At 37.5% G+C, this 14642-nt stretch overlaps 1 protein-coding gene across 1 annotated transcript; it reads left to right on the top strand.

The window, feature by feature from the left end:
• Window positions 1-11330: 11330 nt before the first annotated feature.
• LOC125916607 (olfactory receptor 2D2) lies at window positions 11331-12278 on the top strand. The gene has a single exon (XM_049622918.1). It carries the CDS (start codon window positions 11331-11333, stop codon window positions 12276-12278), a length of 948 nt encoding a protein of 315 aa, XP_049478875.1.
• The last annotated feature ends 2364 nt before the right edge of the window (window positions 12279-14642 follow it).

The following is a 14642-nucleotide window of genomic DNA, read 5'->3' on the forward strand; positions in this document are numbered from 1 at the left end:
CAATTGTTACATCATAGAATACGTACAGGCATAGGTGACCAAGTAATACTAGATTCCTTCCCAGAATGGCTGAACCTTTCTACATTTCCCAAATGTAAATGAGTATTCCTTTATCTTCTACTTTTTGCCAACACTTTAAAGTATCTGACTTTCTAATTTCTGCATGCCTAATGGGGTAAATAGATACCCCTTTGTTGCTTTAATTTGTATACTTTTCAATACTAATGAAGTTGAATATTGCTTTATATTCTTGTAGCCCTTTGAAGTTAATTTTTGTGAATTCCCTTTTTATATCTATTTTTTTTCCATTGGGGGTTTCTTCCTTTTCTTCTTGATTTTTAGAATTTATTATGAATTCCTGATATTAAGTTCTTATGTCTTATTTGTTTTACATAATGCAAATATCTCACCCATTTTCTCATTTATCTTTTAACTTTGTTCATAATGTTCTTCGTTGAAGACAAATCCCAGATTTTGAGGAAATCAAATTCATGAAATTTCTCATTATGGTCTGTGCTTTGGAGGTTCCTCACTCTAGGTCATAAAGATGTTCTTTTATATTTTCTTCTACAATGCCATTGCTCTATTTTAACTTTTAGATATTTAGTCCATTTATTTTCTTTTATTTTTTAAAGGGGAAGATAATAACTTATTATCTATCTATGTATCTATCTATTTATTTATTTATCTTTGAGAGAGAGAGAGCATGTGAGAGTTGTCAAGGGTCAGAGGGAGAGGGAGAGGTAGAGAGAACACTAAGCAAGTTCTAGACCCTGCGCAGAGCCCTTAACAAGAAGCTCAATCCCATGACCTTGAGGTCATGACATGAGCAGAAGAGTCAAATGCCTAACTGGCTAAGCCACCCACGTGCCCCCGTATTTAATCCATTAAGAATCTACATTGTTCTGTCATGTTAGGTAGAAATCCAGTTTTATTTTTCTCTAGGTAGTAAACTAGTATTTACTAATACTATGTAGTATTTAGTGGTAAACTAGTATTTACCAATACTCTTTACTAAACTATTTGTCCTCTTCCTAATGATTTTTGGAATTAACTTTGCTTTGTACATTAAATTTTCACATAGGTCTATCTATGAGCTCTCAATTCTTTTCCACTTATTATCCTCCCACCGCTATTTTTTTTCACCAGTGTGACCTGGCTTTTATTTTTGTGGCTTTGCAATGTTGCCAATAGAAAAGGAAGAGATTCTATTTCTAACTGTGGTTTTAATTTGCAATTCTCAAATGCCTTGTGATGTGCAGCATCTTTTCATGTTCTTGTCAGCCATTTATTTGTATATCTTCTTTGGAGATATACCTTTCAAGTCTCTGTCCATTTTTAAATTGGTTATTTATCTTTCTTGTTATTGAGTTGCATGAGTTCTTTACATTTTCTGGATACTAGACCCTCCTCAGATATATGATTTGCAAATGTTTTCTCTCATTCTGTGACACATCATTTCACTTTCATGGTGGGAGTAAGTTAAACAACACAAACATGGTTTCAGTTGTCTTTTTCTTGGTTAAGCACTCAATCAGTCGCTGTAAACTTCTGTTTTCCAGAATCCAGATAAAGTTTGTTCTGATGGCATTTGTCATATTTTCTTGTATAACTTTGGAGGGAGGGCCCCTTGGATTCCCTGCTTTACTATTTTCCCTCTTTAAAATAATTTTTGATAAAGTTTTGGCTATCTTAGTAATCTTTATAAAGAAAAATTAGGGATTTTATTAATCTTCTCATATTTAGATTTTGTTTTCTATTTCATTGATTTCTTCTTTTATTATTTACCTGTTTGTGCCTTTGGATTTGCCCTGCTATTTCACACCTCTGTCCTCAGAAGTTTGAATTAAATACTTAATTTCATTTTTTCTCTTCTCTCTTCCCCTCTCTCTAAATGAGGTATTACTTACATACAAAATATGCACCAATCTTCAGTATACTCAAGAAAATTTTATGTATGTATATATCTGTGTAACTATTATATAGATCAGAATGTAGAACACTCACAGCCATCAAAAGGCTCCCAGTCAACTCCAAATCAATACTCTCTTAAAGGTAGCTGTTATTTAGAGATCTAAAAATATAAATTAGTTTTGCTTGTTCTTGAGCTTCAAAGAGATGGAATCCTATAGAATATATTTCTTATGTGTCTGACTTCTTTTACTAAACATCTTTCTGTCTATGTGGTTGCATATAGTAGTAGTTCATTTTTGAAAAAATATTCAATAGTATCCCAGTGCATGACTGTATCACAATTTATCCTTTCTATTGTCCGTGGAAATATATATTATTTCCACTTCTTTTTTTTAAAATTTTTTTTTAAGTTTATTTATTTTTGGGACAGAGAGAGACAGAGCATGAATGGGGGAGGGTCAGAGAGAGAAGGAGACACAGAATCTGAAACAGGCTCCAGGCTCCGAGCTGTCAGCACAGAGCCTGACATGGGGCTCGAACTCACAGACCGTGAGATCATGACCTGAGCCGAAGTCGGACGCTCAACCGACTGAGCCACCCAGGCGCCCCTATTTCCACTTCTAAGTATTATGAATAGGGCTGTTATAAAAATCCTTGTACATACTTGGGGTGGATATAAATACTCATCCCTATAAGGTATATATACCACAAAGGAGTGAACCTACTGGATTATAGAAGGAAGACATATTTTCAAGGATAGTTTTCAAGGATATTTCCAAATGGACTTTTTGAATTGATTGTACCAATTTATGATCCCATCAACAATGTAAATTGCTCCACATCCTCAAACATTTTAATACATTTTTTTCTTTTTTTTAAATTTTTTTTAATGTTTATTTATTTTTGAGACAGAGAGAGACAGAGCATGAATGGGGGAGGGTCAGAGAGAGAGGGAGACACAGAATCTGAAGCAGGCTCCAGGCTCTGAGCTGTCAGCACAGAGCCTGACATGGGGCTCAAACTCACAGACCGTGAGATTATGACCTGAGCCGAAGTCAGACGCTTAACCGACTGAGCCACCCAGGCGCCCCTTTTTTAATCCATTTTTATGAAGCTTAGTGGTATTTCACTGTGGTTTTAATTTTATATTCTGGTGGCTAATTATGTTGTGTGCCTTTTCATATGCTTATTAGCTACTGGAGTTTTCTGACTTTTCTTATTTGTGGGAGTTCCTTATATATTCTGGACATTAAGTCTAAAATTTAGCATCAGGTTATTAAAATAAAATAGTTAAAATTAAAATGTTAATCACTGAAGAATTCATTATTATCTGGGACACATCATATTCACATTCTACAAATGAAGTTCCTCAAAATCATGCATACATTATGTAATAGAACAGGGTTGCAACCTACAGCCTAGAAACCAAATACTTAATTGCAACAATAAAACATTTCCCAAAAGAGAATACAAGTAAGAAGAACTGGTTGGTAATGGGGCCCATAAACAGAGATGAGAGTGCTAACTGCATGTTATTTTCTGTTCTCCTTATAACCATTTGGGAACCTCTGAGAGGAAACATAGCTCAAGATCCACTGTAATGATCCAGAATTCTCCCGAGCCCTTCAGTCACTCCAGAGACTGCTCATAGTATCCTTCTGTTGACCTCCTTTAAATGGAACTATGCACAGTATGCCTGGTAGACAGAACACATTTTCCATGTGGGGATTTCCCTTTCTGCCTTGTCCTTGATCTTGACTTGGAGATTTTACTGAGCTCTTTGACTCAGATGACTTATGACAAGATGCCCACTGTCTTGTAGTCTCCACTCTGCCCCTCCTGCAGCCAACACACCTGCAGCAGTTTCCCCCTCAACAGTGAGATGTTTTTACTGACTTTGACATGCTAATTTGATCTTTTTTCCTCCACCTGATGAGAAAATGTTGGTAAGATTATTGAAGGGATGGAAAGAGAAGGTGCAAGTTGAAAAAAGTAATAACCTAGTATATTTTGGGAGTGGGTTGGTTTCAATCTCTTCATAAATTTGATTTTTAAAATTCAACTAATTTTGTCCAATCAGATTCTTAGGGCTAAGTCTTCTGTAATAAATCTAGCCAAGGTTTTTCCCACAGTGGATCTACCTTATCAAACCACAACTACAATGTCAAATTCCCTGTGAAGAAGAATCATGGTCCTCATCCAGGGGAGACATAACCCGAACTTCCATGGAGTCAGTATTGATCCTTTGAGTGGGAATTCTTATGCCTCTGTTGAGCTGGGCTTGGAAGACTATAAATGGATATGGAGGGTAGGGAATAAGTGATTTTGAGCACAAAAGGTCTTGGAAACAAAACTGAAACTTAGTATTTTTTCTTGGTTCCTATGGATTCACTCAGAATCTTCTTCCTAAAAATAATTTCAGATTAGACAACACATGGCTCTGTGATCCTACCATATTGTTTGATTCATAATATATGTCACTTTTAGAGAAATGAACTTAAAAGTTGATGTCAAATCTAGGGAAAAGGCAGAATAAAGGAGAGGAAGTTTGACAATATAAACATGATTTTCTTTCAGAAGCTTTCTGACCCTGGGGGCAGATTCACAGTCACCTGGGGGAACATTTTCTCCTCCACATTTGCATTAGAGCATAATATGCTTTTCAAAACAAATCAAGAGAGGTCAGGGGTGTAGGCTTCTACTATGGTGCCAGGATCAGTGAAAGCTCCTATCTGACAGATCACAAGTCACACTCATCTCTGACTCACACTGACCTCTCTGTCTCCTGGTATTTTGGCTCAGGTCAAATTAGCTCAAAAGACATGTATTGTACACTTACTCTGTACCAGCATTTATCCTATTTTCTGTGAATAAAGATGAGTCAGATGTGGTCCCTGCCCTTGAATATCTTACCATCACAGAGAAAGAAAGTAATTTCAATGTAACGTTATTAGCTATGATGGGAGTAAATATATGATGGTGAAGGTACACTTATATATTTAGTTTGTGAATGTGTTTAGTTGTATATGCCTATACCTATATGTGTTCAGAGTGAGTGGGAGTGGGGAATGGGAAAAATGTGTGGATCAGAAAGGAAAGTATTCCCGGATAATATTTTCTTGAATGTAATCTGTAAAAACATGTAGGTATAAGCCAGATGAAGCTATAGAAATCAGCAATATTCTGTAGCTGCCCTTTCATTAAGTCAACCACTGATTACAGGCATCACTTAAAGCTTTGTGACAGATGTTTAGTTTTATGCTATTTTCATCAAAACTGAGAATATTTGCTTACCATTTAATTTTCCCTGAGATTTAGAGACATGCATTAATTTCTTCCCTGGGAAGTGTGTGAACTGTGGTAGAGAGAGAAGCAAAGTCCAAAGGTCCTGGGGGAGACTCTAAGAACTAATCAGGTTAATACCTTCCACTAGATGGAGGTAATTCTGAAGTTACGTATCTTAAAATAGTGTGTGGTCTCAAAATGTATTTTTTTTAAGTTTATTTACTCATTTTTGAGAGGCAGAGAGAGAGGGAGAGAGAGAGAAGCCCAAGCGGGTTCCACATTGTCAGCGCAGAGCCCAACATGGGGCTCGAACACACAAACCATGAAATCATGACCTGAGCGGAAATCAAGAATAAGATGCTTAACTGACTGGGCCACCAGGTGCCCCTCAAAATGTATTTTTATGTCAGCTATTTTGGCAATGGACTACATTTTTCTTTAGAAACAATTCTATATTAGTTTGATTTAAGTAATTTTTAGATAATACAGACTCACTTGGCCCAGTACATTCATTCAGTAAACTATTATTTTCTGTGCATCTACGATGTTCCTGAGACCATATTGTCACTGAGGATAAAACATGACTATAGTTTGATTCCTCCTATCTGAGATTCTTCGGCCTTAGGAGCTTGGTTTGTTTGTTTGTTTTCCCCAGTATCAAACATGTGTTTGGCCAATAACGTTTGATCAACAAATAAGCTGACTGAACATTCAAAGTGTGATGAATGTTCAAGGAAAGTGATGCTAACTTGAGTAGTGGGCACACATTTGAATAAGGGGATGATGCCCTACAAAAATCAGTGGGGTATAAAAACAGTGTGTCCTACTTATGTGGCGAGAAAAGTGGCTGGAAAGGTGGCCTATGGTCAGATAAGGGAACCATAAATGTGATTGTTTATATTAAGGATTTATTTATTCATTTATTCTTTCAGTGATGAATTGGAACCTTTCATCACTGACTCACAGACCTATCCAGATACCTAAGACTCCATTATCAAATTACATAGAATGTAATACTATCTTTTTGAGAAAACTGGGAATTTCTTTAGCCTAGGAGTTCTTAACTTAAACTTCAGAGTGTTCTTCAATTTAGATGTGAATGCTACTTCTTTATTTCTATTTTACTCTAACAGAAATTCAAATTTTCTTTCTTGTTTGAAGGTTGGTAATTAAGCCAAACTATCATTAGCAATATCTATGACTTTATCACCAACAGAAATTAGAGTTGTTAAAGATACCTCAAAATATCCTTTAAGTTCATTATTTTGAAATTAAGGTGGTTATTAGACCTGTCACAACATTTTGAATTTTAATGTGTTAATAGGGAAGCACATGTGTTATTGTATATTTGCTTTCTAAAACGATTTTAATAACTGTACTTTAGTGTACTTTAATGTCAGCATAATCAAGGTCCATCCATGTTGTTGCATATGGTATCATTTCCTTGTTTTTTATGACTGAATAATATTCCATTGTATATATATCACAACTTCTTTAGCTATTTATACATTACTGGACACTTAGGTTGTTTCCATGTCTTGGCTATTGTTTTTGTTTTTTTGTTTGTTTTGTTTGTTTGTTTTCAAGTAGGCTCCATGCCCAGCACAGAGCCCAAGACTGGGCCCAGTCAGGGGCTTGAACTCATGACCCTGAGATCAAGACCTGAGCTGAGACTGAGTCGGACACTTAACAGACTGAGCCACTCAGGCATCCCCATGTCTTGGCTATTGTAAATAATGCTACCATGAACATGGGGGTACAGATATCTTTTCAAGTTAGTGTTTTTATTTCCTTTAGATATATTCCCAGAAGGGAATTGCTGGATCATATGGTAGTTCTATTTTATTTTTTGAGGGTCCTTTATACTGTTTTCCACAGTGGCTGTACCAATTTACAATCTTACCAACAGTGGATAAGGGTACCCTTTTCTCCACATCCATGCCACCATTTGTTATCTCTTGTCTGCTTTTGATGGCCTTTTTAACAGGCATGTGGTGATATGTGTCCCTGTGGTTTTAATTTGCATTTACCTAATGACTAATGGTTGATTGAGTTCTTTATATATTCTGTATATTAACCCCTTGTCAGATATACAGTTTGCAAATATTTGTTCCCATTTCATAGGTTGGTTTTCACTTTGTTGGTGGTTTCTTTTGCTGTTCAGAAGCTTTTTAGTTAGATGTAGTCCCACTTGTTCATTCTTTTTTTGTTGATTATGCTTTAGGTGTCATATCCAAAAATTCATTACTAAGACCTATGTCAAAGAGCTTTATTCTTGTGTTTTCTTCTAGGGGTTTCATGATTTCAGGACTTACATTTAAGTATGATCCATTTGGAGTTAATTTTTATGAGTGGTATAAGATATGAGTCTATTACATATGAATATCAATTATCTCACTGCCATTTACTGCAAACACTGTCTTTCCTTCAATGAGCATTCTTTATTCCCTTGTCAAATATTAGTTGTCCATATACATTTGGGTTTAATTCTGAGTTCTCAATTCTGTCCCATTGGTTTATTTGTCTGTATTTATACCAGTACCATACTGGAATTGATGACTATAGCTTTTGATGACTATAGCTTTATCATATAGCTTTTTAGCTTGAAATCAGGAAGTGTGATGCCTTTTGCTTTGTTCTTCTTTCTCAGGATTACTTTGGCTATTTTGGGTCTTTTGTGGTTCCATATAAATTTTAGGAGTGTTTTATATACTTCTGTAAAAAATGCCATTGGGACTCTCCATACGGATTGAATCTATAGATAGCTTTTTGTAGTATTGACATTTTAATAGTATTAATGCTTCCAATCATGAACATGGGATAGCTTTCCATTTATTTGTGTTTTTGATGTCTTTCATCAATGTCTTGTAGTTTTCATAATAGAGAATTTTCACCTACTTAGTTCAATTTATTCCTAAGTATCTTATTGTTCCTGATGCTATTGTAAGTGGGATTGATTTATTTGTTTTCTGGAAAATTTGTTAATTGTGTATAGAAATGCTACTGATCTTGTATATTAATTTTGTATCCTGCAACTTTACCTAAATTCACTGATTAGATCTAACTTTATTTTTAATCGAGTCTTTAAGATTTTCTATATGTAAAATCATATCATCTGCAAATATAGACAGTTTTACTTCTTCCTTTCCAATTGTGATACCTTTTAATTTTTTTTGCCTGATTTCTCTGGCTAGGATTTCTAGTACTATGTTGAATAGGAGTGGGCACCTTTGTTTTGTTCCTACAAGAAAAGTTTTCTATCTTTCACCTGAGTATGATCATCTGAGTATGATGTTAACTGTGAACTTGGTCATACATGGCCTTTATTATATCGAGATATGTTCCTTCCATGCATAACACGTTAAGAATTTTTATAACAGTGTCTCTTCCATATGGTTGTTCCTGAGTTATATCCTTTCATAATAAAATGGTGATCTAAGAAATAAAAAAAGAGTTTTTTTATCACAAATGGATGTTGAATTTTGTCAAATGCTTTTTTCTGTATATATTGAGATGATCATATGATTCTTTTCTTTCATTCTACTAACATAATGGGAAATGTTCCACTGTCTGAGAATAGTTGGGTATGACTGCTTTCTCAGTTCCCTACCCAAGTGAGGGTGTAGGCTGGGCTCTGTGGTTGCCTGGATTCTCTGGTCAGGCTTACTAGATGATCAGGTCTGGGTATTATATTCAGTAATAGTATATGAAATAACTTCCCTGCACTGGCAGGGCAGTAGGACAGAACCCACTGTAAAACTCATTGTTTAAGGACCCCAATCAATCCAGAGTGTGCACTGAATTCCCTGGTCAAGTGAGGTCATCAGTTTTGCTCTGCAGATGAAAGAAGGCACAGCTGTGCTCTGCTGAAGTGCCACTGCATGTAGGGCTGTTGTATGGGCTATGCAGCTTTCAGTGTGCTCTGGTTAGCTTCTTTGGTTGGACAAGCTGAAAGCTATATTCAGTGATAAACAGGGCCACAGATTAGATTTCTTGCCTGAGCACAGTGAGAGAGCAGCTCTAAAGATGATTAAGTCTTTTGTTTGTTGTCTTTACATACCCTAAGTTTCCGGATGGAACAGAGCCACCAGCCTCTGCTCTACAAACTCCCAGTTCTGCCCACCTGCCTCTTAGCTTGAGTGCCCCTGGACTGGACTGCTTCTAGGAGTTGTCACCAGCCCTTTCAGTCAGATGGTGCCAGAAGAGACTCTTGACAGTGGGTGGGCTATGTTCTAGCTCTCCAGCCTGGGTGGGAGGGGAATGGCCCACTCAGGCTACTCTTAATTTCTCAGGCAGTCTCTTTAGTTGGGAAGGGCTGGAATTTACCTTCAGCCCAAGCTATGAATTAATGCCGCTGCCTATATGTAGCACAAGAATGTTCCACTGGTATTGGCTTTGCTCTGGATGCAATCAGTTGTGCCCGCCCTCTTCTCAGCTTGAGTGCTGCTGGACTGTGCCACTTTCAGGAGTTGTCATCAGCCCTTCTGGTCAGGTGGAGCCAGAGTCTCTCTTCACAGCAGGTAGGGTTGTGATTTAGCTCCCTTTCTGGGCATGAGCAAACTAGGCTCTAGGGCCATCAAAACTCCTTTGAGGATCTGAAACAAGCAGATCTGCACCCCACCTTGTTCTCTGGTCAGAGTGTTCCCCTTATGTGGTTCTACAGATGAGCAAAACTGCTGGTTGGGATTAGTCTTTGGGCAGTGTAGGTATGAATTTGATCTGCCAAGATCTGTGTGCTGATTGTTGTGAGTCCCTCCTTCCCTCTCTATCACAATCAGATTCCCAATAGTTGAGCCCCACCGATTCCTCTGTAGTCCCTGTGGTGTGAGATCAGAGTAGGGTCTCCCTTATAAAGCAACCCACAATGTTGGGGTGGTGCAGACAGTCTCCCCTGGGTTTTCTTTTCCTACTAGAGGAATAGGAGGCTCAGGGGAGACCTCTTCACATGGTGCTGTGCTGGCCTGGGGGAAGGACAATGCAGTCAACAGGAAGCTGCTTCTCTTACCTTTCTAATGCCATCTTTCTTGGTCTCTGTGGTGCAAGGTTGCTTCAGCCTCACCACTGTGTTCTAGGTTTCTCTCAGTGGTGTCTTATTCTTGAATAGTTGTTGGTTGTTCTTATTGTGAGGGGAACAAAGTCAGGAACAATCTATGTTGTCGTCTTAATGACATGAGAATCTGGTAGGCTTTTTAAACAACTCTACCAAACCATATGATCAGATTATTTTTATGTACTTTAATTAATAATAATTGATCAAATAAATCCCTATGCTATGTCTTAAAAAGGGCACAAAAATGAAAAAGATATAGTTTTCAAAGGACTTTTTAATCTCTGGGAGGAATACACAGATAATGCAAGGCAATGAGAGAAGGTGGATTAGTGCTATTTAGTCTGAACACAGAAAACTAGCCAACCTGGTGGCTTCAAATGGAAATGTTGTGATGGTTTGTCTGCTATTTTGGAAGTTTACTGATGTTTAAGATCGATATTTGGGAGTTCCAGCCAAAGCTTGGGATGGGATTGCCAAAGAGATTATGGCACACCACCCAGTTACTCCTTGGTTTCCTGAGTGTTTCAAAAACAGCTTATTTTCTCCAAGAAAAATGTCATTTCTGCAAGGCACTTTGGCTCTTTTTGATTTCTTATACCTTAGTGACTGTCTTGTCAGGGAAGAGGCAACAGGAAAAGTTGTACACCCAAAGAATTAAAAAAAAACAACAACAATCTATACCATCATAAGACGGGAGAAGTGTGTCAATAGCCACATAAGACTCAAGGGCTTTAGTTGATAATGAAGTGAAATTAAATGCCGTCACTTTATATATTAATTGAATCTTTTTTTATTATTAGAATTTTGATATTCAGAATAAAGAAGATGATTATTTTGATCTACTCTACATTTGCAGATGACACTAAAAATGAATGCACCATCTTAGAAGCATTAAGTTTTGCAACACTGAAAATGTTCCAACTAAAACAGCGTGATTATCTATATAAAGGGGATGCTTGGAATGGCTGGTAGTGATTGAGGGCAATTCTGTAGCCCTTCAAATCTGAATTATATAGTTTTATAATAGTTATAAAACTACATGCTGAAAAAAGAGACTTCTTACTGAAAAAAGAGACAAACCATGAGAGAAACAAATCAGACACAGGTGACAGAATTCCTCCTTCTGGGACTTTCTGATGACCCACACACCCAGAAGTTGCTATTCATTTTATTCCTGGGTGTCTACCTCATCACTGTGCTTGTAAATCTACTTCTCATGTACCTTGTTCAGGTTGACTCCCAGCTTCACACACCCATGTATTTTTTCCTCTGCAACTTATCTCTGGCTGACTTCTGTTTTTCTACCAACATCGTTCCCCAGGCCCTAGCCCACCTGCTATCCCAGAAGAAGATCATTTCATTCACACGTTGTGCAGCTCAGCTTCTATTCTTCCTCATTTTTGGGTGCACCCAGTGTGCCTTTCTGGCAGTGATGTCCTATGATCGGTACGTGGCCATCTGCAACCCTTTGCATTACCCTAGCATCATGACTTGGAGGGTGTGTGTCCAGCTGGCTGCAGGATCATGGACCAGCGGCATTCTGGTGTCTGTGGTAGATACCACTTTTACACTAAGTTTACCCTACCAAGGCAGCAATAGTATTGCTCATTTCTTTTGTGAGGCCCCTGCACTGTTGATCCTGGCATCCACAGACACTCATACTTCAGAGATGGTCATTTTCCTCATGGGTGTTGTGATTCTCCTCATACCTGTTTCCCTAATTCTGGTATCCTATAGTCACATCATAGTGACTGTGGTCAGGATGAAGTCAGCTGTGGGGAGGCTCAAGGCATTCTCTACCTGTGGCTCCCACCTCATGGTGGTCATCCTTTTTTATGGGTCAGGAATTGTCACTTACATGGCTCCAAAGTCTTCCAAAGAACAGGAAAAACTGGTGTCTGTGTTTTATGCAGTGGTGACACCTATGCTTAATCCCCTCATCTATAGCTTGAGAAACAAGGACGTGAAGGGAGCTCTGAGAAAAGTAGCCACAAGGAATTTCTCATGCAGGCTTGAAATCTTCCACTGACAGTGAGACCCTCTTGGCTCCCTACTTATAAGACTTGCTGAGTAGTTCCCTTAGCAAAACTGGAATATTGTAAGATCCTGGGGGCTTGTTGTGGACCCACCCTCCATCCTTCATCTAGCACTTCCTTTATAGAAGAGGAAGGACAATAATTCATGGAGCAATACAATGAGGGTCTGCTCCCTTCTTGTTTGTTTTTGTTTTTGTTTTTGTTTTTGTTTTTTTGTTTTTTTGGCATCTAAGAGTTAGGAAACCCTGCAAGAAACAGTCACATTTTATAAACTCTGGAACCTGTAAAAACCTGTCTTTTTTTAAATCATGTTTTATATTAGCAGCAATCTATCCCAGATCCTACTCCATCTCTTTTATCTTTTGAATCTCTCTGCATCATCAAGTAATCAATAAATTAACAAACATTAAGTGTTTAATTAAGTACTTAATCACTTACTATGAGCTAGGTGCTAAGTATATATGTGCCTGCACATGAGTCTGTATGTGTGTTTGAAGTGGGTAGTGAAGAGCATGGGTACAATGAAGCAGAATATATGAGTTCTGCTGTCCTTCTCACACTCTGCTCACACCCTTAATAAGGGACATGAATATTTTATCTATAAGATAAAGGTAAAGACAGAGTTTTGGAAGCTAACAGGAGATAGTGACATCCCAGGGCTAGAAAGAGTAAGAAAGAAGCTGGTACCAACCCTGGGCCTGAAGGACAATTAGAACTTGGAAAGGGTAGCTGTCTGAAAGCCACCAGACAGGAGCTGTGGGCTTAGATGTATGGAAGTGAGAAAGCCACAAGAATAAATATTTTGAGTTCATTCTCTACCTATCTTCCGATTTCCTGTTACTGTATTAAAAAAATCCAGGATAACCCCTCCATCTGAAGATACTTATTTTAATTCTGTCTACAAAGTCCTTTTTCCTATGTGAGGTAACATATTTATAAGTCCTAGGGATTAGGACATGGACATCTTTGGGGGACCATTGTTCTGCCTACTATACAAGGACAAATAAAATAAATGTAAAGGAGCAGTTAAAGTTTGGCTAAAATTGGAGATTATAAATGTATAGTGGTGTCAATCTACTTAGCTGTGTGATTGCTATTATCCAAACAGAACCCCATGATCTATATTTTAACTTGTAAATTCTTGTAGTAATAATTTAGAATGTGCTGCCTTTCTAGATCCCTTGCTACAAGAGACCCCTTGATACCTGTTACCTCCACAGCACACAGAGTTAGAGTTATTTATAGAGTTTGTGGAGAGGATATGTCTATGCACTGAATACTATTTTACTCTGTTAATTTCACTAATTAACACAAAGCTGTGGTACACACATCCCAAGTCTGCTATTTTCCTGGAATCCAGAGTTGGACTATGTTCACTGGACAAAACCATAAAGACAGGCTGCTATACTGGTTGAGTGATACGCAAGCTTAAAAAGCACAGTTGATTTCACCCAATCACAAGATTACATACAAAATTTAGTAAACAAAGAATCTTTGGGTTATTCTCAGAAGTTTCCTAGAATTATGTCCATTTATACTCAACTTGGGATTCCTTTACACACTTTTTGTCAAGCAATTCTCATATCCAAGTTGAATAATTTGAGATTGAGGCAGTGTCCATGTGGAGCAGTCTTTCTCCAGATACTGTACAGACCAATTATTGTAGTAGAGGAAGAAGTCCTAATTTGCTATTCCTCTGAACACGGGTACTTTCTAAGCCAGTAGAATTTTTTAAGTATTGCTTTGTTATTTCTCTTTCCCACTAGAACATAAATTCCATAAGATAAGAAATTTGTCTATTTTATTCAGCAATCTGTATTCAGAGCCTAAACAGAGTCTGACACATGCTGAATGATGAGTAAAAATGCATTGAAATTTTGAGTTCAAACTCAAAGTTTGCTGAAAAAAGTGAGTGAAAGAATGAAACAAAACTCTATTATTTATTATCATCACTATCATAAATTTACCTTATAAGCAAAAAAGATCCTTGAGAGTTGCAGGTAGAGTTTTTGGACAAATAGAAAAATGTAAAGCTGAAGATTATAAAAAGACATGGGTGAAGAAGTTCAAGAAAAGTTAAAACAAGTAATGAATGGCAAATTGTAGCGATGTTATCAACCTCCGGATAGGCTCCTAATCTGTGTAAACTGGCGGCATCCTCAGATGCATTGGTACCACAATCCCACAGAATCCAAAGAATCATGATCTTTCATTGAGAAACGGATCCTAGTAGAGTCCAAAATTCTAGTGGGTAGAGCATTGCTCTTAGACTGAGGAGAGACCAGAACCCATTTGAGGAATTATTTTCTCTCTCCTTTGTCCTTGCCTTCCACCCCTTCAGTTTCCATGTCAGTCAA

The sequence above is a fragment of the Panthera uncia genome, chromosome D1 (assembly GCF_023721935.1).
Source record: "Panthera uncia isolate 11264 chromosome D1, Puncia_PCG_1.0, whole genome shotgun sequence".
NCBI lineage: Eukaryota > Metazoa > Chordata > Mammalia > Carnivora > Felidae > Panthera > Panthera uncia.

Bases quoted from the DNA above. Each gene is read 5' to 3' on its own strand.
- LOC125916607 (XM_049622918.1), top strand. From the start codon at position 11,331: ATGAGAGAAACAAATCAGACACAGGTGACAGAATTCCTCCTTCTGGGA.